The sequence below is a fragment of the Podospora pseudopauciseta genome, chromosome 1 (genome assembly GCF_035222475.1).
Source record: "Podospora pseudopauciseta strain CBS 411.78 chromosome 1, whole genome shotgun sequence".
Classification (NCBI taxonomy): Eukaryota; Fungi; Ascomycota; class Sordariomycetes; order Sordariales; family Podosporaceae; genus Podospora; species Podospora pseudopauciseta.
The window spans coordinates 1,361,718-1,382,896 of record NC_085892.1 but is presented as its reverse complement, the minus strand read 5'-3'; the positions used below and the strand labels follow the sequence as shown (position 1 = coordinate 1,382,896).

At 52.0% G+C, this 21,179-nt stretch overlaps 8 protein-coding genes across 8 annotated transcripts; 2 read left to right on the top strand and 6 right to left on the bottom strand.

Moving 5' to 3' along the window:
- Positions 1-307: 307 nt before the first annotated feature.
- Positions 308-1,790, bottom strand: QC763_103545 (uncharacterized protein; the record flags this gene model as incomplete). The annotated part of the gene is made up of 4 exons (XM_062906919.1): positions 308-665; positions 725-968; positions 1,064-1,376; positions 1,512-1,790. The coding sequence occupies 4 exons, from the start codon at positions 1,788-1,790 to the stop codon at positions 461-463; spliced, it is 1,041 nt and encodes a 346-aa protein (XP_062769817.1). The 3' UTR covers positions 308-460.
- A 128-nt stretch (positions 1,791-1,918) lies between these two features.
- QC763_0004430 (uncharacterized protein) lies at positions 1,919-2,726 on the bottom strand (the record flags this gene model as incomplete). The annotated part of the gene is made up of 2 exons (XM_062905100.1): positions 2,309-2,726; positions 1,919-2,040 (listed from the first exon to the last, which is right to left on the bottom strand). The coding sequence occupies exons 1-2, from the start codon at positions 2,367-2,369 to the stop codon at positions 1,919-1,921; spliced, it is 183 nt and encodes a 60-aa protein (XP_062769816.1). The 5' UTR covers positions 2,370-2,726.
- Positions 2,727-3,327: 601 nt separating this feature from the next.
- QC763_103540 (uncharacterized protein) lies at positions 3,328-4,725 on the bottom strand (the record flags this gene model as incomplete). The annotated part of the gene is made up of 1 exon (XM_062906918.1): positions 3,328-4,725. The coding sequence occupies one exon, from the start codon at positions 4,723-4,725 to the stop codon at positions 3,328-3,330; it is 1,398 nt and encodes a 465-aa protein (XP_062769815.1).
- Positions 4,726-6,354: 1,629 nt separating this feature from the next.
- QC763_103520 (uncharacterized protein) lies at positions 6,355-10,347 on the top strand. Its single transcript, XM_062906916.1, has 3 exons — positions 6,355-8,947; positions 9,016-9,222; positions 9,279-10,347. Exons 1-2 carry the CDS (start codon positions 8,669-8,671, stop codon positions 9,118-9,120), a joined length of 384 nt encoding a protein of 127 aa, XP_062769813.1. The 5' UTR covers positions 6,355-8,668; the 3' UTR covers positions 9,121-9,222; positions 9,279-10,347.
- On the bottom strand, positions 6,507-8,419 carry ARO8_1 (Aromatic/aminoadipate aminotransferase 1). Its single transcript, XM_062906917.1, has 2 exons — positions 7,607-8,419; positions 6,507-7,551 (listed from the first exon to the last, which is right to left on the bottom strand). Exons 1-2 carry the CDS (start codon positions 8,074-8,076, stop codon positions 6,630-6,632), a joined length of 1,392 nt encoding a protein of 463 aa, XP_062769814.1. The 5' UTR covers positions 8,077-8,419; the 3' UTR covers positions 6,507-6,629.
- A 123-nt stretch (positions 10,348-10,470) lies between the features above and the next one.
- On the bottom strand, positions 10,471-13,458 carry QC763_103510 (uncharacterized protein; the record flags this gene model as incomplete). Its single annotated transcript, XM_062906915.1, has 1 exon — positions 10,471-13,458. The coding sequence occupies one exon, from the start codon at positions 13,456-13,458 to the stop codon at positions 10,471-10,473; it is 2,988 nt and encodes a 995-aa protein (XP_062769812.1).
- A 2,979-nt stretch (positions 13,459-16,437) lies between these two features.
- QC763_103500 (uncharacterized protein) lies at positions 16,438-19,413 on the top strand. Its single transcript, XM_062906914.1, has 3 exons — positions 16,438-17,205; positions 17,411-18,139; positions 18,195-19,413. The coding sequence occupies exons 1-3, from the start codon at positions 17,154-17,156 to the stop codon at positions 19,328-19,330; spliced, it is 1,917 nt and encodes a 638-aa protein (XP_062769811.1). The 5' UTR covers positions 16,438-17,153; the 3' UTR covers positions 19,331-19,413.
- On the bottom strand, positions 19,355-21,143 carry QC763_103490 (uncharacterized protein). The gene is made up of 2 exons (XM_062906913.1): positions 20,032-21,143; positions 19,355-19,968 (listed from the first exon to the last, which is right to left on the bottom strand). Exons 1-2 carry the CDS (start codon positions 20,623-20,625, stop codon positions 19,600-19,602), a joined length of 963 nt encoding a protein of 320 aa, XP_062769810.1. The 5' UTR covers positions 20,626-21,143; the 3' UTR covers positions 19,355-19,599.
- Between the last annotated feature and the right edge of the window lie 36 nt (positions 21,144-21,179).

The following is a 21,179-nucleotide window of genomic DNA, read 5'->3' as shown; positions in this document are numbered from 1 at the left end:
AGCTCCAAAATCCAAAGAAGCGGCAATGTATTGATCACAGCTCAGTTCCTCGGGCAACGCTCGCTCCCGCCACTTGGCCAGTATTTCGTCTAAGCGAGGATGGAGCACTTTGGATTGATTGGGAGGTTGAAGGGGCAAAGATGTTGGTATTGAATAAAGGATTCGATGACAGGTTCGTACTGCCCAGGGCAGATTATCGTCGCTGCTACTATCGATGAAGCTTTTGCTCACCTACTTTCTTTGCAGCAACCCAAAGGTGATCCAGTTCCAGGCTGCGAAAGAAAGGAGCCTTCTCGGCCACGGCATTTGCAAGATCTGACGCTTGTTTAACCCAGCCAAGTCGCTCTAGATCTCGAAATATGGCGGGTACCATATCAATGGGGATTAAGATCCCAGGGCAACTGGTATAGTTATATTGAGTCCATATTGTTGCCTGAAAAAATTGAGGAGGATGGCAATCCTACCAGTACTTTGAAGACTGTTGTGTCTCACGAGTGAGATTCTCGAAATGAAGCTTCGAGAGACTCGAGGTTTCCAACTTTTGGTACAGTCGAAGGGCAGTATCATGCTGGATGTCGTGGACCACCGTTCTCTCGAGCAATCTCTGAATGAATCCAAGAATTACAAACAGCCCAGCCCGGGGGTCTGAAACAATTGGCATGATTCTAAAATACGCTTTTAGCATGGTGTGCTGGGATCCACCAACATGTACCTGTTCACGTACCTGAACTCTAGAAAGCCGACATCCAAATAGTCAAGACTAAAATCCACAAGGGCAACGGCGTCTGACGCTCCGAGGCTCTTCCTATCCAACCTTCCCAAATTCTGATAATTCTGAGCCAAAGTTACCAATTTCACCAGTTCCGCAGACAAAAACGCCTGGCAGGAGTCATTTTGGGTGAAGAACTGAGAAAAGGCTTTGATGGGGGCGAAGCGTGCGGTAGATTGTTTCGAGGACAGAAGACAGCCTAGAATTGTCATGCTGATATCAGTGGGTGAACCGAGACCATTGTTGGATGGTGAGAAGCCTACGCTTTCTGTAACAGCGGATGATGAATGCAACCCAGCCTCATCACGACAGCCTTCTCAACTGCGGAGACCAGTTTTTGAGATGACTCAATCTGCCCATTGCTGGCAACATGCACAAAGGCTTCGTAATCTTGAGCACGAAGAGACGCCTCGATGGTGAGCAAGATTGTGTCTTCGGGCCAGCTTTGGATGTGAGCTTCCATGCAGAATGTCTTGATTTGAAACCACAAATCTGCATGTGGAAGATAATCTGCAAGCGCTTGAGTGATGAAGCACTCCGTGATAGCCGGGGTTGTGAAGGCACCAGTCATGGCACGGAAATTCTGGTAGGGAATCAGGACAACCGCCTATATACATCAGTCAACCTAGTTCACCAGACTCATACGAAGAAAACATACAGCAAGTCGAGATCGTTGTGTACCCCGCGGTTGATGTGTCGTGTGTTAGTTTCAACATACTATGTACAAGCTGTTCTGACCAACTTGGTCCGCGTCGTGCTCCTCGACATACTCCTCGACTGGTTTCAACCCGTCGAAGTAAGTCGGCACCAATAGGTTGCCAATATCAAGCTTCACGTTGGAGACTTGCAACTGTGGTGTCAAGTGTTGTGGTGTCAAGTGTAGTGTCATTGTGTGGTTTTCCTCTTGGATTGACGTTACCGATCGGTGCTGGAGTCGCTTGTCTGCTTCAGGTATCGACAAGCGGCCAACTATCTTTCGTTCCAAAGTAGCAAGAAAGACAGAAAGCCCGTTGATTGACATTCTTGCTGTAGAAGGTTGACGTAGCCATAGGCTGCATAATTGATAGGTAGGCCAGCCTGATTGAAAGAGCTCAAGATGTGACACAGATACGGATGATCGTTGGGGTTTGGCATTCAGGTAGCAAGAAGTCACGACAGGTCACCACTTAACCCGTGAGTGAAGCCGACAGAAGGAAGGGAGGTGGGGAATGTCTGACCAAGTTGAACGTGAGCATCCACCTGAAACTGGTCAAGACCGGAAGGAAACCATGCTTGACATCAGAATACTTATAATCCAGTGGTTAAGATTCAGTGTTAGTGTTATGGGAATTTCGGCGTTCTCACCAGGCCGCCAGATAACTGGAGCTTTCTGAAATGAGTGGGTGACTTCTGTTCGATAGCCCATACTGGAAGAAGAGCCTTCCGTCACTGTGCTCGGAAGGGAGTCCGATCATCAAAGTAGCAAAACCAGTCGGGGGAGTTAACAACGCTATAGCTGGTCAGCTCTAGAATCCTATCAATTGATCATCCGCCACTTACAATTTGCAATGTTCAAGTGATGCACCTCGCTCGGCGACCCAAAGGCTGCTGGGTTCTGCATGGCATTCGGGAGCACCCGACTCGTTGGCAGCAGTCAAGATGACAACGTCGAGCCAGCTAATCCAAGCTACCGACTGGATAATATTGAATTTGGATGAGTCCAGTGTCCAGAGCTTGGGGTGGCGGTGAGATCGAGCAGTGGAAACGATGCGATCCGCAAACTCTTTGTGATAAAAACTTCGACAGAGGAATCTCGCCCACTCCGATGATCCAAATGTCGAACTAACACAAATCGTCAATTTTTTGAAACATGCACTACGCCGGCTTCGCGATGCTAGAGCTTAGGGCTCGTTCGAGGTTTGGCTTGAAGCCCTCGTCAGTAGCCATAGTGAGGAAGTGGGCGTAGGCCAAGTTGTTTGTTGTTGAGTGTAAAGAAGAAAGTGGAAATCGAAAGGCAGCAAGTTGATATCACGGTGGAATTACTAGTCAGAGTTTGACAATGGGAAAGCGCCATTCCAACGCTCCTTTCTCCTCTGCTCGGTGTGGTCGATGGGCCTAGCACGTGGTGGGCAAAAGATGGAAACTGCTATTTGGAAAGATGGGACGTCCTGAAAGCTAAGGAAGTCAACACGTTCGAAGATAGTAGGATCTCACATCGCCGCCTCTACAGTCTTGTCTAGGATGTGCCTAGGAACACAACATATCCCATGAAAACTGGTTCGAAGGTTCTGTCACAAAGTTATCTAGTTGTTTTCAAATGATAGCCCAGGCACTCGAATCCTTCTAGAAGCACAAGCACCACCCAACTGCAATGTAACAACTAGAAGCCCGTATTTCCCCATGTATTCCAAATTCGCCTTTGCTATGCTATCAAAAAATGCTAGTCTGCCATGTATGCGATGCTATGCTATGCTTTTATGTCACCTAAAATATGGGTATTTGCCTCGCCAAATAGATTCGAAACTCGCCTGCCAAAAATATGAAAGTGGGTATAAAACTGAAATCGACAAAAGAAAGATTCATGAAGGATAAATGTAGTCGTCCTCGTCTGCGCCGTAGCTGACGCCACCACTGCCCACACCATATGTGATGAACAGCGGGCTAGGCCTCACAGTCCTCTGCTGTCGCCACCAGACATTGCTGCTGTCTGTTCGGCGGCTGGGGCTTCTCCCAATGCTCCTCCCACGGTTGTGATCCTCAGGAAAGATCTGGACAAAGTCATGGCCTCCTTTGAATTTGACCACCTCCTGAGTGCCACCATAGGATTCTTGATGTTGTTCCGGCATCCCAGAGCATGGATACTGGCTGCCTTGCCGACCCCTTCGATGGGCAAAATAACCATCAGCTGCTTCCTCTGAACCCTCAACCCTAAACAACTCCAAGTCGGCCTCCACCCTCCCCAAATACAACCGACTGCCTTCACCCGCCCACTCGTCCACAATCTCGGCAATCTCCCTGAACCCTCTCGTATGGCCTCCCTCCCATCTGGCCCTGAAACCGCAGCAGATGAACAAATAGCAGTGTATCAGCTCATGCAAGAACGTGCTGATCAACAACCTTCGGCAGTTATACCTCTTGTCCCTGAGTATCGTCGAGCTCAGCACGATCAAAGTCTCGAACCCTCTCCCTCCCTTGTCAATCTTCTTCCTCAGTGCAGTCGTCCCAATAACCCGACAGTCATACCTCGTACTTGATTCATCGGACCAATCCCACCTCACCCTCTGACTTAGACGTCCGTTGAAGAAGATCTCGTTGGCGGCACTAAAGATGGATTCTAGCGAGTCGTTGTCAAGCGGTTGGAGTTCGCTATGCCTACCCCGGGGGTTGATAATCGACCTGAGAATTCGTTCGTGCTTTGAATCCGGGTTGCGTCGAGTGAAGTTGGCGAGGTGCTCGCGAACTCGTTGGGCAGCTGCTGCGTCTTCGAGAAGCTCCATAGAACCACAACGGTCGTGAGATTCTGTGGGGTCCGGGCGGATGGAGAGACCCGAGACCGTCCGTTCCATAGGGGCCGGAGCCGAGACCGAACGGTTAGGGGACAGGGACGGTCGGGAACGGATGTGGGTGTGGTGGGGGCGGGGGTCGCCCGGGGGAGAATATGGATGGTGAGGGTGTGGGTGGGACAGGAGTGGCAAATCCGCAACCCTTTCTCCCCCGCCTCCTCCAGCTCCCGCTGCTCCAACTAGGTTCAGGTTGTTGGTGATGTGGTCGTTGGGTTCCACGGCCAATTGATAGGCAACGGTGTCGGCATATTGGGCATATTGTATGTATCTTGGCCTCTTGACGCGAGACTGTTCGCGGTACAGGTCATCGTAATCGTCGGCATCGATGTCGATGGTACGCCGCTTGGCTGGGTAATACAGACCGCCCGGAAACGGGAAGGGCGGGTGTTCGTCCCCGCCTCCCGGTCGAGCCATCGGACATGCTCGAATTCGAGGTAGCAGGAGAGAAAAGAAGTGACCACGACAGGGGTAGGTATGTTTGTCAGGACTCCATGAAGACAGAGAGGTCTAGGTGTAGGTTTGACCACAATTGGAACAAGGCACTGAGATGTCACTTGGAAGAAAACAAAAGTATAGACGAAGAGGTTCGAGATGCTGAATCCGGAAGCCGGAAAAGAGAATCAAAAACCCAGATCGGAAACCGGTGTCTCACACAGAGGTTCGGAATCGGAAGAGTGGGAGCGAGAAGAGCGAGAGAGTGAGGAGAATGTAGCACCTACGTTTTTTCCCTGTCATCCGAACGGAAAACCACCCTCTCCCTCGCAGTTGGTCCAGCTGTTTGGTTTAGTGGCCCGCAGCTTCGTCACCCAAGACCAATGGAGGAAGACGGCGCCAGCAGACCATCGTTCGTGGATCAATGCCCATATAGGCGTGCGTCTCTGGAGCATATCGACTGTCGATTCTGCATCTCCTGACTCGCCTGGTCCATTTTGAAGGCCATTTGCATCGTCCGCAGCCGTCAATCAACGGATATGGGCGAGTGGGAGGCGGTCTGGACAGTGTCATAGGCGGGGAAAAAAGCAACTGGCCAAGACCAAGAACAGCAAACGACGATGGTGGAAAAAATACATCATGGTGCTCGGCGGTGTGCTTGCTGTCTTCGGGAGGCGGCAGGTATGAATGCGGCAAATTGCACACTTCAAGCACCTGCAGCACTAGTGCCACGAGCTGGAGGAAACCTCCATGCCATCTCCAATGTCACGATGCAAGCCTGCAAGGTGGTGATGAGCTGGGGCAGGCGAGGAGAGGATGTTCCAGGTTCAGCGAGCGCCATGCACGTGCCCCAACGCAGGTGACTTTTGGTGCGAGAAAGCCTGCCCACAGGCCACTGATAGACCCAGGCGCTCAACTGGGGCAAGCAGAGCCCCGAGGTTGAACAGAGCCCAAACCTCTCCAACCACCATCAACAACACAAAATCCAGGTGGAGACGGCGGTTGTAAAAAAGGACCCTTCAGAGCCCAGATTGGCCACCGTGATGGAAATCTCTGTTGATTTTCCAACCAGCCAGAGCACGAGGCTTCCCCTCCCGCTGTCCATCTACCGTTACCCGAGCGGCGCAACAGCAACGATGGTGATCCAGTCCCTCGGCGATTGGCTCCTGTCACCGGGACCATCACGTCCATTGGCCGCCTCGAATTTTGGGAGTGTTGCATGCTTGTATGTGCTGTCTTTTCCAATTGCCTCTGGCGAGCACCGAGACAACCAGACGTCTGGGGCTGACAATATGGTTTGACAACCTGACGTGCATATCACCACCTATTTTGAACTGTATGCCTGGAGTTGACGAAACACAGCAGGGCAATGGCTGTTATCCACGGCATACTTCCGGCAATACAATACCGACACTCCTAAACAGCCATAGATGATCTATAAAGATCACGACGGTTCTCGGTGGTTCACTCGCTATTTTCGCGCTGTCCGCCCATCATCAACAGTGTAAAAACCTGACAGCCACGTGCCGGACCAGGACTGGCTACAAAGAATGACCCACGCCGGCAATGCTGCCAGCCCTGTCTACGGTGTCCAGAAAAGCCTCATAATATATCAAAAGTAAGAAAAGCAGTTGATCTGACGATCGCCGTAAATGAGGACTTGCCAGATAGGAAAGGGACATAGAGGTGGCAAATCAGTTGATTATGCATCGAAGGTATTGAAGATATCCAAGACATATGTCTTCAAAGTAACCCGTAAGCCTCAAAATATAGTCAACGTACCTCAAAAGACAGTTCTAACAAGCATATAACGAGAAAAAATTGCCGAATTACCACTAACCCCCTAACTTTTCTTTTGAACCCCCAATCCCAACCAAAACCCACTCTTACGCCCTCTTCTCCTTCCTCTCACACCTATAATGATCCGCCACCAAAAACGCCAACTCCAACGCCTGCTTCTCATTCAACCTCGGATCGCAAAAGCTCGTGTAATTCGTCGACAAGTCATCCTCATCCAGCCCCTCACTCCCCCCCAAACACTCCGTCACCGCATCCCCCGTAAGCTCCAGGTGAACACCCCCCAGATAACTCCCCTGCTCCTTGTGAATCCTCAACGTCTGCTGCAGCTCGCTAAAGATGTCGCTGAACCTCCTGGTCTTGATCCCCCCGCTGACAGACTGCGTGTTGCCGTGCATGGGGTCGCACTGCCAGACAACCGTCTGCTTGTACTCCGAATCCTCCACCGCGCGGATGTGCGCGGGGAGCAGGTTGGCGACCTTGGAGGCGCCGTAGCGGGTGATGAGCGTGATCTTGCCTGGCTCGCGGTCCGGGTTGAGGGTGCGGAGCATGTCCAGCAGGTCGGAGGCGGGGGTGGTAGGTCCGATTTTGACGCCGAGGGGGTTGGCGATGCCGCGGAAGAACTCGACGTGGGCGTGGTCGAGCTGGCGGGTGCGGTCGCCGATCCAGAGGAAGTGGGCTGATGTGTCGTAGTACTCCTTTTTGCTGGGGGTACCGGGAGCGGAAGGGGTGTCGAGGAGACGGGTGAGGGATTGCTCGTATTCCAGCAACAGACCCTCGTGGGAGGTGAAGAGATCGACGGTATCGAGATTGTGGGACTTGTCGGCACCGATGGTCTGCATGAAGCGGAGCATGTCCGTAAGGAAGTCGACAGCTTCTTGGTACTTGGCCTTCAGTGCGGGATCACGGACGTGGCCGAGACCCCAGTCCAGAGGGCGATGCAGGTCCGCAATGCCAGAAGAGATGGCAGCACGAATGTAGTTCAGCGTGGCAGCCGAGTGGTGGTAAGCCCTGCGGTAAGCATTAGCATCAACTTGTGAGAGTGGCAGGGAAAGGTGAGTCTTACTTGACCAAGCGGTTAGGGTCCAGCTCTCTCTCATCAACACTGAACCCATTCAGGATATCACCCCTGAACGAAGGAACCTCCCTCCCATCAACCATCTCCATCGGACTCGACCGCGGCTTCGCATACTGCCCAGCCATACGCCCAATCCGCACAACCCTCTTGTCAGCACCCCAAATCAGCACAAGACTCATCTGCAAAAGCAGCTTGATCTTGCTCTCAATAACATCCTGCTGGCAGTAGTCAAACAGCTCAGCACAGTCACCACCCTGCAGCAAGAACGCCTTGCCCTGAGCCACATCCCTAAGGTGCTCCTTGAGCTTGACAATCTCCCTCGGGTGGACGATGGGGGGCAACTTCTTGAGCTCAGCCAGAGACTTCTGAAGGGCCTTTTGGTCGGGGTACTGGGGGCATTGCTTGACGGGTTTTGACCTCCACGAGTCGGGAGTCCACTGTGGTGTTGTTGAGCTCATCTCGCCGTGGGGTTTGAGTGGTGAGCGAGTATGAAGTGCCGTATAGTTAATGCTTCTCGAAACCTTCTTTTTTTTGGCCCCACCACCAAAAACCGTCCGTTGTCAAACGAACAAAAAAAGACCGCCGCCGTTGGAGTCGAATATCCAGGAAGAAAAAACCCAAAAGTTGTGTGGGAATATATACCCAAAGAACCTTCCACGTAGACCAAAAAAATCCGTGTTGCTCTTTCTCAGCTCATCCCCAAAAGTTGAATTGACTCATCCCCCTCCCGGAAAGCGAAATCTGACCTCTTCTGTGCTCTCAAAACCCAAGAATGATCGTCACAAGGGTACCAGGGTCTGCTCCGTTCCTAACAAAGAAAACCCCCCCCACTCCCAAAATCGACCAATCACCTCCCCTCCCCCCTCTGAATAAGAGCGGATCCCCTAACCCCCCCAATCCAGCCAAGCGCCCCTCAACCTCCAAAAGCTGCCCCTCAACCCCACATTGCTTAATCCATCCTGCCCGACATCAACACCATCAACACCATCACCATCAAATTCTCCCGTTATATGCCCATCCCCAACCCACCACCTCCCAATTCCCCCAAAGATGGCCGAACCCCAACCCCCCACAATTCACGAAGGCGCAACAGATGACATCGAAACAACAACCTCCAAACCCGCCTCCTCAGCCGAAGACCGCAAAGCAGCAGCCGCCCTCTCCAACCTCGACTCCAACAACACCACCGACAACACCTCCACCCAAGTCGACCAAGCAGCCGCGACCAACGCCCTGAACTCTGTCTCGGCCGTCTCGGAGAAGAAGCCCCCCGTCGAGGCGTCAGCCAAGAGCAAAGTCAAGGTTGATGCGGCCGACGTCTCGCTTTTGGTTGGTCAACCTACACGAACACCAAAAAAAAAAAAAAGAGGAAGGGGAGCTAATGGTGAAGTAAACAGGTCGCCGAATTCGAGGTCAGCAAGGCCAGGGCAACAGAATTGCTCAGGCAGAACGACGGTGATGCCGTCAAGACGATTAGGGCGTTTTTGCAGCCCGCTTTTTGAAGCTGGTATAGCTCAGGGGAGAGGGGGAAAAGGTATATAAAATATAAAATGGCAAGAGAGTAAATGATAGATCAGAGGTTCATGGATAGACTGGCTTTCTACGTAGGATTCATTCCCTCAGTCTAAAAAACATTTGCAGATACTAACATCACCATCAGTTAGCACACAGCGCTTGATACCAAACAGTCAGAAACAAATCTTGTATGGATCCGAGAGTTTACAAGAATGTTTTGACTAAGCTGTCGACCATATCTCGAGTAACATGCCATGTCCCCGGCAGAAAGCTGCCTAATTATACAAACAAAACTCATCGCAAATTCAAACACGCCAACAGAATGCAAAGGCCTACACATTCAGAAAGCAACGAGCCCGATGAAACATGAAATCCCCCCATATGTCCAGTGTGTCCCCGATTCAAGATCCCATGAAACAGGAGGAATAATCTGGTTCTGGGCCCTAACAAGACCGTGAACGACAAGAACAAGCAAGAGGAAGAAATTAACGAAAAACACAACGGCACATAGCCAGCAGAAAACACCGCCACGTCACAAACTGAAATGAATACAGCGCTTGTTTGCGATCCCTAACAAAAGAGACAAAATATGTCCGTGTTGGTTCCATACCATCCTTTTTCCCGCCAAATCCTTCCCTATCCCCCCCCAAATAAATGCCCAAACACCCAACTCTCAACCTGTGGTTGCAATCCCATATCCATGGCCTTCCTCCGGATATAAAATGACTCTGTCCAGACCTGTTGCTGAAACCGCTGCTGGTTCAAGGAAAATGAAAAACGGGAGCCGATAGGAGCCGAACGTAACTGACATGGCGCCCTTGTGTCGTCTCAGGAGGCCGGTAATAAAATGTTGACAAATAACAGCTGCTGGATATTGTGTACCGGTCGACAGGGGAATGCGAAAAAGCGAGAAATGCTGAAGAGAAACTCCGGCCGACTGATCATATGAGAGCAGGGCTTCACAAGTCGATAGCCCGACCTCTCTTGACATCTCGAAAACGTTGCTGTACACCTCCCATAAACTCCACCATGTTCATCATAGCGCCACCGCAGATACAGCCTCCAAAATCCGCAAAACAACACCAAAATCACCTTGTTGCCAGACATGTACCTCGAGTTAGCTCAAACAAAAGGCCATCCACCTCACAAAGCTACCAGCTTCGCTGTCACAAAATTCCTCCTTCTTTCCATGACACTCATGCCAAAGATGACGAAAAGAGACACAGAACCTGACCAAGAACTGTCAAGAAATCTCCCCAAAGATCCTCCAAATTTTCCGATGCAAACAAACTCGCTGATTACGAGTACAAAGTGGCTCATAGGTATGATACCACTACTCAAGTCTTTGTGCTGACAAGAAGAGTAACAACCACGGCAATGGCAGCAAGCCAAACAGCTGCGATGGTGCTTCCAACAATAGCCACAACGTGACGTTGTTTGCGAGTCATCCGGCGTACCTCGCCTTCTGTCCACCAGACAAGAAAAGGATCGAAAGCCCCATGGTAGACCAACAAGGTCAGGAAGGGGAAAATGCACACGGCGAGCGCACCATAGTAGAACAGTCGACGCTTTCTTTGATTGTCCCATGAGATGTACGCATCTTCGCCAGACAAAACGAAGGCATCTGCTGTCTCCGGATCGACAACCGGGCCGGGCTTTGGGGATTCCCCTGGTTGCCGGAGTGCATCTCTCTTCTCACGGGTCGTCTTTCTCTTGTGGGTTGACCTGCGCAACATGACTGGAAACCCATAGCTGCTTCTTGTGGATTTTCGAGGAGGGTCTGCGTGCGCATCGCCAAAGATATTTCTGCAGGAGCGAGGGAAAACTGCTCGTCCGTAGATGGGAGGACTGCCGCTGCTGAGGGGTGAAGCCGTGGGAAGATTTTGTTCGTCTCCATCAAAGCCCTTGTTCATCTGGTATGCAGGGTATGGCGTAGCAGTATCAGGGATCCCTAGTCCCGTGGGCCGGCGAAGATGCGTGGGAGGAGGTCTTGCGAGACTAGGAGTAGGAGGCGAGTATTGCTGTGGCTTTGCCGTACAGGGCGTTGGCGGAGTAGTTCTCTGCGTGGCTCTGGAAGACAAAACACTGGAGTCCTGGCGGGTTCTGGTGGTGGTCAAAGTCAAATCGTCTTCTCCACTTGCCCGTCTGATGGCTTGCTTTTTCACAGCTTCCTGTAATGGGATGAGTGGGAAGCTGAAAAGGGTGGGCGATCCCTTCGCCATGAGACTCGATTCTTGATTAGGAGGCGTAAGTCGATTTTCCTTGTTCAAACCGAGGGCTTCAACCCCGTTGTTGATTGCACGCTGGCCAGGGCCCATGTCCTCCAGCTCATAAACATCAGAAAGATGAGGCACCGAAGTGTTCGGAAGCACTTGGAAAGGGTTGCCGCTCTTCTGCTGTTCTTTATTTCGACGCAGACGAGCACTGATCTTCTCGAGCAGAGCGCTTCTAGCTGTAGAACCGCTTGCTGTGGTATTTGAATCTGTAAAATGTCGAACTGAGTCCAAGGGATATCCATTAGCACGATTTACTCGTGGCTTTGGGAGAAAAACCGGGCGCCCTGTGTCTTTTATGTTTCTGAACAGCTGGTCGGTGGGATTCTGATCGGCTGTCGGATGCTGGAGAATTCGCTCAGTAGACGTGAAGGCATCGTATTGGGATGGGCCAAAGGAACTGCAGTCTGAGTAGTTCGCAATGCTGTCACTGGTGATCTTGAGGGCCGGGTTTCCACTCAGACCACTACCAGAGGCACATGCAAGGTTGCTGCCAAACTGACCTCCCACATTGGTTCCTACTGTTTCCCAGTCACCGCCTTCACTCTGGGGTTGATGGAAATGGTCATTGCAGTAACTGGTCCTCCAGTCCTGAGTCAAGTTGCGGCTCTGAGTTGGAAGTTCGGGCTGAGGGGCTGGTGAGAAACTAGAAGGGCGACGTTGAACCGTAATTTTGATTTCGTTTGGATCTTCTTGATCCTCCCAAGCGTCTTCAGCTTCTGGAGTCTTGTAGGACTGCAGTCTGTTCAGGTATGGGTTTCTGCTCTGTAAGACAGGCTGTCCAGACTCCTGTGGCATCTCGTCCACTGGCGTCGCTGATTCGGTAATGCCAGTCAACTGCTGGAGGGCTAGGCTTACTTCCCTTTCTCGAACTGGCTGGAGGAGCGCGTGGTAAGACTTGCGATCGTACTTGAATGGGTCTTCGTCCGACTCCGAAGTAAGCGCGCCTGTAGAATATTCGGCGAGACCAGCGTTGCATGCGTAGTGTAGCCTGTCAAGCCTCTCCTTCAGCCGTTCATGGGCGCTGTGTGATGACAGCTCCAACTCAGTGCCGTCAGGCTCGCTCTTTGGTGAGGCCCCGGCAACTATGGCTTCTTCTGAAAAGCCTTCATCTTGAGCCAGCTGACTGTGATCACTGTATCTGTCAAGTAGCACTTGAGTATTGGAAACTGACATCCCCGACGGAGTTGGTGGATCATCATACCCATGGAGATGGCTGTCGTAGTAGCGGACAGAGCGCCTCGCAACTGGCAGCTCCGGGAGAGGAACGCTGGGAGCATCGCCAGCTGTATCATACAGTTTGCGACGTTGCTTACTCGGATGGGTGCCATCGTCGACATGGTTAGGCTTGGATGGGTGGTTGGTCAAAGAACGAGCCGAGATGTAGTGGTCATTGTTGCTATTCCCATTTCCCCTATCCGGCGACTGAGGATGCGCTCTGTTTGTGGGCGGTGAAGTATGGGCGACAGACTGAGGCTTGACGGTCGAAGGTTCCGAAGGGAGGTATTGTCGATAGATGTTTTCAACTGTGCTTCCGGTCTCTCTGGTCCGGCGCTTTGAGCATATTTCTGGACCGGGACCATGTACCCAGTCAAGATCAGGGTTGAAATCGTCATAATGACTGGACAGGATCGTGGCGGGAGATGATGTCGGAGAGGTTTGAGAACCCTCTTCGTGCTTCTTCTCAGCAATCGATACGTTGGGAGCATAGCCAGTCAAGCAACGTCCGTTGGCAAGGTGGGAAGATTTGACAAACTCCATGTGTGACGCCAGCGGCAAGTTGTCTTTGGGACGGGGCTCATGAAGAGGCGCAGTCGGTGACTGGCAAGGAGTGACGACCGGCAAAGCAGGGACAGCTTGACCGGCGATTTTGGCTGCCACTCTGGCCGTGATGGCTAGATGGGCTTCGCCTAGATTGGTGAACAGTGTGCCCTTGGGGGTGATTGATCTTTTGGGGGCTGGTCCAGGTGGGACGATGACGGTTGAAACCTCAGGTGGTGGATGGCCCCTGGAGGGCATGGCCTCAGCGCCTGGGCCGTCCTTTCCGATCATGCTCGGTGGTTTCTGAGGTCGAAGCCCAGTCAGTTCTCATTCTTGAAAATGGAGATGCTTTCAGACTGACACGAGGGCGACCAGAGCAAAAGAAATGAACGTACCTCAGCTGCTCACAATTGGAAGGTTGCCAGAGATGATGCTGCAGCGGAAGTGTTGAACCACAGAAGAGGAAGTCGTGAGGGTACAGATCCGGCGGAAGCTGCGACGCAGTCTGAGTTAGCAATTGCGCTGTTGACGAAATCGGCAACCGTCATTGGTCGAGGCAAAGTGGGAAGGTTGAGTGAAGGATAACTGAGAAGGTGCAGTAGGGCATCAGGAGCTGCCCAAGCCGCGTTATGAGCCGCAGTACAAGCCGCAACACACATTTTTCCAAAAAAGTAGCAATTGCGGCCAATATTCTGATGCCCAAGTTCGCATTTTTGATGGCCTTGGTGAGTGGATGGGCCCGAAGGAGCAACATACCTGGATCTTCACAGCTGCTTTTTGTGCCCGTGCTCTGGAGGAGCGCCAACCGCAGGCACAAACGACGTTGTTGATGAGAGGAAGCGCACAAAGAATATCAACCACTTGGATCAAAGGGTGCTGGGTCAGTCGTTTCTGTTCGATATCAGCTGTTGGAAGGTTGAGGAATGGTTGCGTGAGAGGAAGAGAAGAAGAGAGGAGAGAGGATAGCAGGGTTTGGTATGGAATGGGGGGAGAGGACAGGATATCTCGAACTTCCAAAGAGCAAACTGTGCCCTTCGAAGTACCCCCGGAGCAACTCAGTCGGTAACTACCCCTCGTTCTCGAGGTGTCTCCCCTAGGGAGCACATTTTCTTGCTCGGTACCCCCACACTGGCAATGAGCCAGGCCCTTCCGCCTAGGGCCTTCCAATGTCAAGGTGAGATCACATACACAGAGGAGATCATGAGCTTTAATACCGCAGGTAACACAGACATCCAGGCAACGGACCGCTTTCTGCACCACTCTCCTAACAGCCAAGTCAACAAGCCCCTGAATCTGGTCCGTGCACATCCCTTCCTTGCGCAGAGTATCATCTCCGTATCGTCAGATGCACGGCCTGGCTACCCTGAGATTCGTTTGCGTCAAAACTGTAATACTTCTTGCACACACTGCCCGGGATACTTCCATTTACTGCTTTTGGCTTCAATTCTACAATGGACGTTAACTCCACTTGTGAAGCAAATATCAAGGTTTGCATCATGGAAGGCAGCGCTGGCAACTCCACCATGACTGTCCGGCTTTGACACATACATTCACAGATATATAACTTCTTCACTTGAAAGTGAGAAAATACCCACATTGATCTACAAGTTTCTCAAAATTGCCAAGCAGGAGCAGAATAAATTCCCGACCGCATCAGCTACTTATCATCACAGTACTGGCACAAGCTCCCACCACTTTCCAGAGTCAACAAGCTATCATACACCCCTTCTTTTTCCATCCCAAATGGGAACCATCTCGTCCCAGAGAAATTTTAAGGCTCACCAAGCTACCTACCTAAGCCAAAGACACCCCATCCCATTCCGAAAAATTCAATGTCCTCAATCAAGCTTCCTACAGAGAGAACACAAAGATCAGCCCTTTGGCCACTGCCATGAGAGATACACGAAAATCAACTCTCCTCAAGTCTCTCACAGGGGGAAGTCCGAATCTGGGCGCCGCTGACGCCGGGACTCCACCACGCTGCAATCAAGGACAACCAGCAAAGCCCACCAAGTGTGCTCACTACCCTTCAGAACAGGATTCAAGGAGAAACTACTCTTACCTTCGCCAGATTCTGGACTTTCACCCACCGGAGCATAACTTCCATAGAATCATCGCAAACATAGCCACCGAGGAGCCCACCCACAAATAGAACTCGTGGCAACAATGTCTTTTGCCAACTCAACCGCGAGCAGAGGAACCCTGGGTAGTGGATGATGGTGAAGAAGACGTAGTACGTTTGTATTTTGAATTTGTAGAAGTCATTGTCTGGCTAGACAGTACAAGGCCCAGAGGGCAGATCCCTTCAGCACACATGTAAATAGATATCTCTCATCTTCCTCTGCACAGCTAAAGCACAAGGAAGATTTGCACCCTCACTGTCTAAGCTTATGCATAAGATTACCCAAGCTTGTAACAGACACCTTACACTTACAATTTAAGCTCATCAAGGACACTATCTGAGCTTGGATATGACATGTTGTGTCTATTTTGTGCTCGGTACCAGTATTTGTAGGCTTAGATTTTACACTTATACACAGTAATCTCCGAGCCTGTGATAGACATGCCCCTACATTCTAAACTTATTAAAGATGACATCTAAGCTTATAGTAGCTATTATCAAAGATCAAATAGAGAATATAGAATCAATCCGATGTTCGGGGAGTGGTATGTATAAGCTCAGATCTTGAGCCTATGCATAATATTATCCGACTTTATCTAGGCACTGTCTCCTTAATGATCTGAACCTGTAATAGAAATTCTCTAAGCTCGCAGTGTCTGTGATCAAAGTGTGGGTATAAAATATAGTGTCTAGGTACCTACACGATGCTATCAAAGACGGGCGGGCAAGAAAGGCAAAAAAACAAAAACAAAAAGCAGGAAATGAGTCAAAGACAAGGATTTGCATTCAAGGCAAAGGCCAGCACACACACTTGGAGTGAGGGGATGATAAAAGATCCATACCCATTGCATCGGTATGAAAAGGGGTTTGTTTACCTGGCTGCTTGGCTATTGCCCAAGAACCGGTGCTGTGCGGCATCAGCATGGCAGTGGATCACAAGGGCCATCCAACGACTTCATACATATAGTATTGCGGCAGTACCTCTCAAACATACCTATATATCGGCCTTTGGGTGTAGCATGTGATGCCTGCATGAAGGCCTGCCGCGGGCCAAGGCAGCAACTGGCTCTCCTGCACACTCTCCCTCGCACTCTCCCGCACATATCCGCATCACCAAGCTCATCACAGTTCACCAACATCAGACCCCACATCACAGGCGCACCTCGCCGTAGGAACCTTGAAGGCCAGCCGGAATCGTTTCATTTGGGGGTCCGCTGCCAATAGCTCGATTGTGGAACGCAGCGGTGCAGGACCGCGCAATTAATCCCACGCTTCATGACACACCCGTGCGGTGACATGTGCTGTTCTCGCGGCAGTAGATGTCACACCAAATTTCTACTGAGGCCGTCTGATGTGAGAAAACCGAACGACGTTGAAAGAGACTTCGTCATAAGAAAATCTTCTGGATTGGATTATTGGCCGAATCGGGCATAGTGTGCTGCGGCAGCCTCATTGTGCGACAGGTGCCTTATCGGACGAGCAGGGTGATCGGCATAGGGCTTATCTATTGGGTGGTGTGGGAAGGTGTATCACGCCGAGCGGGGTTGTGGGGTCTGGGCCTGGCACTTCCCGAGCCCAGGTGGGGGAGACTGGTTCGCATTAGGTTGGGGCAGGAGGGCTTGTTCCTGAAGCTTCGATGCTTTGGAACAAAGTCCTACGCCCCAAAGACCTCTCTCCTGTCTCTGTGAACCCGTTGCACAAGCACTTGAGGATGCCTCCCTTCCCTTGTGCAATGAGCTGTTTCTTTCCCGCCTCATTCATGCCCTTCCCCAAGCGCCCATTCTCCTAGATGCTAGTCTAGTTTTCATTCTTTTGGAGGGGAGTTGTTTGTCCAAGGCATTCTATATTTGAAAGCCCCGAAGTCATGGCAAGTTTGGGGAGCTTGCCTAAGGAGCTTTTGCTCCACGTACTGTCATGTAAGTCCAGGGTCCACTTTCTACCAAGCTGCTCACCACCACCCTCCCCGCCAATGCCGTGGACAACCCGGCCAGCTCTCCAGATCCGGCTATGCAGGCCAGGCCAAAGTTACCACGAGGGTTGAAGAATTGACGTGGTTCTATCGCATTTTCTCTTTCAAGACCTCACTCCCTCTCTCCCTGACCTGAAGCTAAGAAATTGCAGTTCTTGAGCCACCAGAACTTGTCCCCGTCCAACGCGTCTCCCGCGAGTTCAGCAAAATTGCTCGTGATGATGTCGTCTGGCGCGCAAGATGTTTGCGAGACTCGTCCTATCTCTCTTCGCTACGTAGTCGTCTTCGGCTGCAAAATCTCAACTTTGCCCTCCTCCAAGCCGCCAACGGTGTGAGGGCTCCGTCAGAAGAAGCTGGAGAGGCAAATGAAGACTCTTGGATAAAGTGCATCTCTGGCTCAGAAGTAGACGGGGACCGCCTCAGCAGTTCGCAACGTCTAGAAAGAGAACGAGTTCGCATCACGGCCAATTGGGACCCAATCTTCCCTGATGAGCAGGTCTCTTGGTATGATGAATACATACGCCGGCAAGGCCCGATAGTTGTGTCGTGGTTTCAGACGCCATACGCTCATGGCACTGGAACCAAGTCCAGGTCAGCAGCCGATTTTGTGGAGACCAGGGGGGTAGCTTTGTACTATCCCGACGGCGAAGAACGTCTGGACGGAAAGGTACTGGCAGTCTCTCCCCTAGATGATGGGAGTGTCTGCCTCTGGCATGTCAGTGGCGGTTCTGCCACGAAAAGAGGTGCCATTGTTGCTCGTAGCCGACCGGGCATCTTGTTTGCCGGTCCCAAGACCAGATCTAATCAGATAGATTCTGGCGTCACTGAGTGTGTGAGCGTGGATAGCCAGAGACACAGGGCATTTTTTGCGGTACAGCAAAGTAAGTAGTCACCAACTTTCTTCGGTTGAAACTGGCTAACAACTACCTGTATCAGACCTTATCGAGGTCGACTTACCCACACTGTCAGTCATACACCGTGAGACATTCCCATGGTCTATCGCGACTTTATCAGCCGCCAACTCGGCCGTTCCTCTCACTGTCGGCACAAGCCTCGGCCTTCACCTTCATGACTACCGATCTAGAAGCCCCCCTCGAGCCGATATTGTTGACACGATAGATGCCTTTGACGGGACGAAAGTACAACTCGAAGACATCAGCCAAGATTCATACCGACAGTTATTTGACGACTCGCCTCTACCCCCTTACGTCCCCCTTGCACAGCCAGGTCCTGTGAGTATCCTCCACCTCCCAGTAGAAGGCCAGCCCAGCAGCCTATCCGACGACATCTACGTCGCCGGTCGCTTCAAGAGCATCCTGCACTACGACCGCCGCCAATTTTCCCGCATCAAAGGAACAGTCTACTCGGGCGCCAATCTCTGCAGCATGACATCGCTACCCTACCCCTTTTCCTACGAAGACTCTCAAGCCCGCCGCCAGGCACGCCTCTCGTTGGAGCAAGTGGAAAAGTCCAAATCTGCCCCGGGAAGAACCCTCATCGCATGCGGCGAGTACAAGTCAAAGGGATCTCTGGAGCTTTACGGCCTACCACCTGTGGGAGAGCCGGCCAGAAACCGGCAGACATGTGCCCGCTCCAAACTAATGTCCGTCGTCAACCACGGCTCTTGCCTTGCCGTGGCAGATGGCATGGGGTACATCAAGTGGTTCGAACGCGACGGCTTCACCGAGGTGCGCCGGCACAGAATTGGACACAGCGAGAGAACGGAGGGACCGTCAATTTTTGCCTCGATGCCTGGCTCGGGTGACCTGGCGCGGAAGCTGCTTGCAACAAGGGCCGCGGCTTTGTCCAGTGGTGGCGAAGCCCAGGTCAATAACAATGACTTGGTTTTCTGGACGGGGGAGAAGCTGGGGCTGCTGAGTTTTTCCAGCCAGCCTGGGTTTGGGCCTAGTGATTTTGAAAAGGGGGAAGAGCAGTCTGCGACCCCAGAGGAGCTGCAGCTGGAGGCTCAGGAGCAGGCGTATGGCCAGAAGATGCGGGAGGCGCTGCAGTGGCACGCAAACGATGTCCGCTTGGCTAGTTACCTGGGGGGGCCTTCGCGGGGATTTCAATGATCAGTTTATAGACGTCTTTTGGATATCGTTTCATGTCTTTTGCTTGATAGAATTTGATTTTATGTTTTACCTATCTTGCAATGGCTTGCACCATGTCTCTTGAACAATGATCAGTTTGCTAGAACGTGTTTTATACTTGTCTAGAAATAACACCAAATCACACCGAAATCAAACATCACATCGTCTTCCCAAAAAGAAAATCACATGGCTGAATTCATCATCACATCCGGTCATATCATCGTTCCCTACTCTCAGAGAACAGCCCTCAGTCAAGCCCCCAAAGCGATCGTCTGCGCTCCCTCAAACGCATCCCCCTTCTCCAGCGTCTGCCAGCCGCCTACCGACCCTGGCTCAACACAGAGCATCTCCCTGTACCCATCCTTCGGCTCGAAATCACCCATGCCCTTGGCCTTTTCGACCCAGGGGTTCCACACAACCACGTTGGAGAGGTTGTCCCTCGTGACGGTAAAGAGAGTCTTGCCGCCCTCGGACACAGTCACCGGCCCATCAGCGGTGTACACCCTGTCCGTCTCGCCCTCAATCCTAATCTCCCCCGACTGTGTCTTTGTCGAGGCAGCGTCAACCTTGTCGACATAGGATGAGCTGTCGAGGCCGGAAATGGTAACGTTTGTGATGTCCTGTTTTTCCATTATTGTCAGCGTTTCTCTCCTGTTTCAGACGGGAAGAATAAAGAAGCGTACCTTAACCTTGAGATAAGTATGCATCAAAACCTGGCAATCAAACGCCCTCTCATCATCATTCGTCACCACCAAGCTCGTCGTCAGATCCCTCCTGTTCAGCGTCACGCTGTAGATCAGGTTGAACTTGAACGGCCAGGCCGCCTTGCCCTTTGGATCCAGCCCGTCCGCCGCGCTGGAGAGGCCGAAATCAAGCTTGACGGACAGGTCCCCCGTTTGCTGATCGCCCGAGCTCTCGCTGGTGGATTTGCCGAGGAATTCCCACCTGGACGTCCGGGCGAAGCCGTGCTGCGGGAGGGAGGAGGTCTGAGCGTGATCGGCGGGAGGGGGCCCGAAGACGGGGAAGACGAGGGGGATGCCGCCTCGGACGGGCTTGGTGCCGTCAAGCTTGGCGGCTGAGGAGAGCCAGAGCTTTTCTGTCGAGGAGGAGTCCTTCCAGGAGATGACGGTGGCGCCGTAGAGGAGGACGGTGATGGACTCGCCGGTGGGGAGGGTGGCGGTGACGAGGGAATTGTCGTCGGAGAAGTTGACTGTTGGTTGGGGGGGGAGGCCGGGGGTTGCGACGAGGGAGGAGGGTTTGTTGGGGCGTTCGACCATTTTGGAAGGCTGGGGTTGAGATGCTGGCGGAGAGGTTTCGGTGATGCTTGGGATAAGGTGAAGAGAGAGGATACTGGAGTACAGAAAGGAGGATTGGGACGTTGGGATTGGAAGGGTTGGTGGTTTGAAGGTTGTAGTTACTCGTCGTGGTGGTGGTTGTCCGCGTTTGCGAACTGCGGGGTAGGGATGATGCTACAGGTAGTACAAAAAGGGGGGAGCTCGAACAGGGGACAGGGGCGCAATCGCGGGGTACCTGACGTCTTGGTGTTTGGTCAAGCTTCTTGTGCTGCACGACTCGACCTAGGAGCGAGGCTGCTGATAAAGACAGATAGTCGATGACCTTTTATAGCTTTTACTTTCACAACAGGCAGAAAGGCGGACAGACTGGCGGCGAGTCGATCTCCAGGTCGCGGCCGTCACATCTGTTTGATCACACTCATGCTGGTTTGGAGCTAGGTCAGAGCGGGGCAAGCAGGAGGTTTGGAGTTCAGCTTGTTCAAGACCAAGTTTCATGGTGCTTATGACTACATGATACAATGAGATATAGATACACC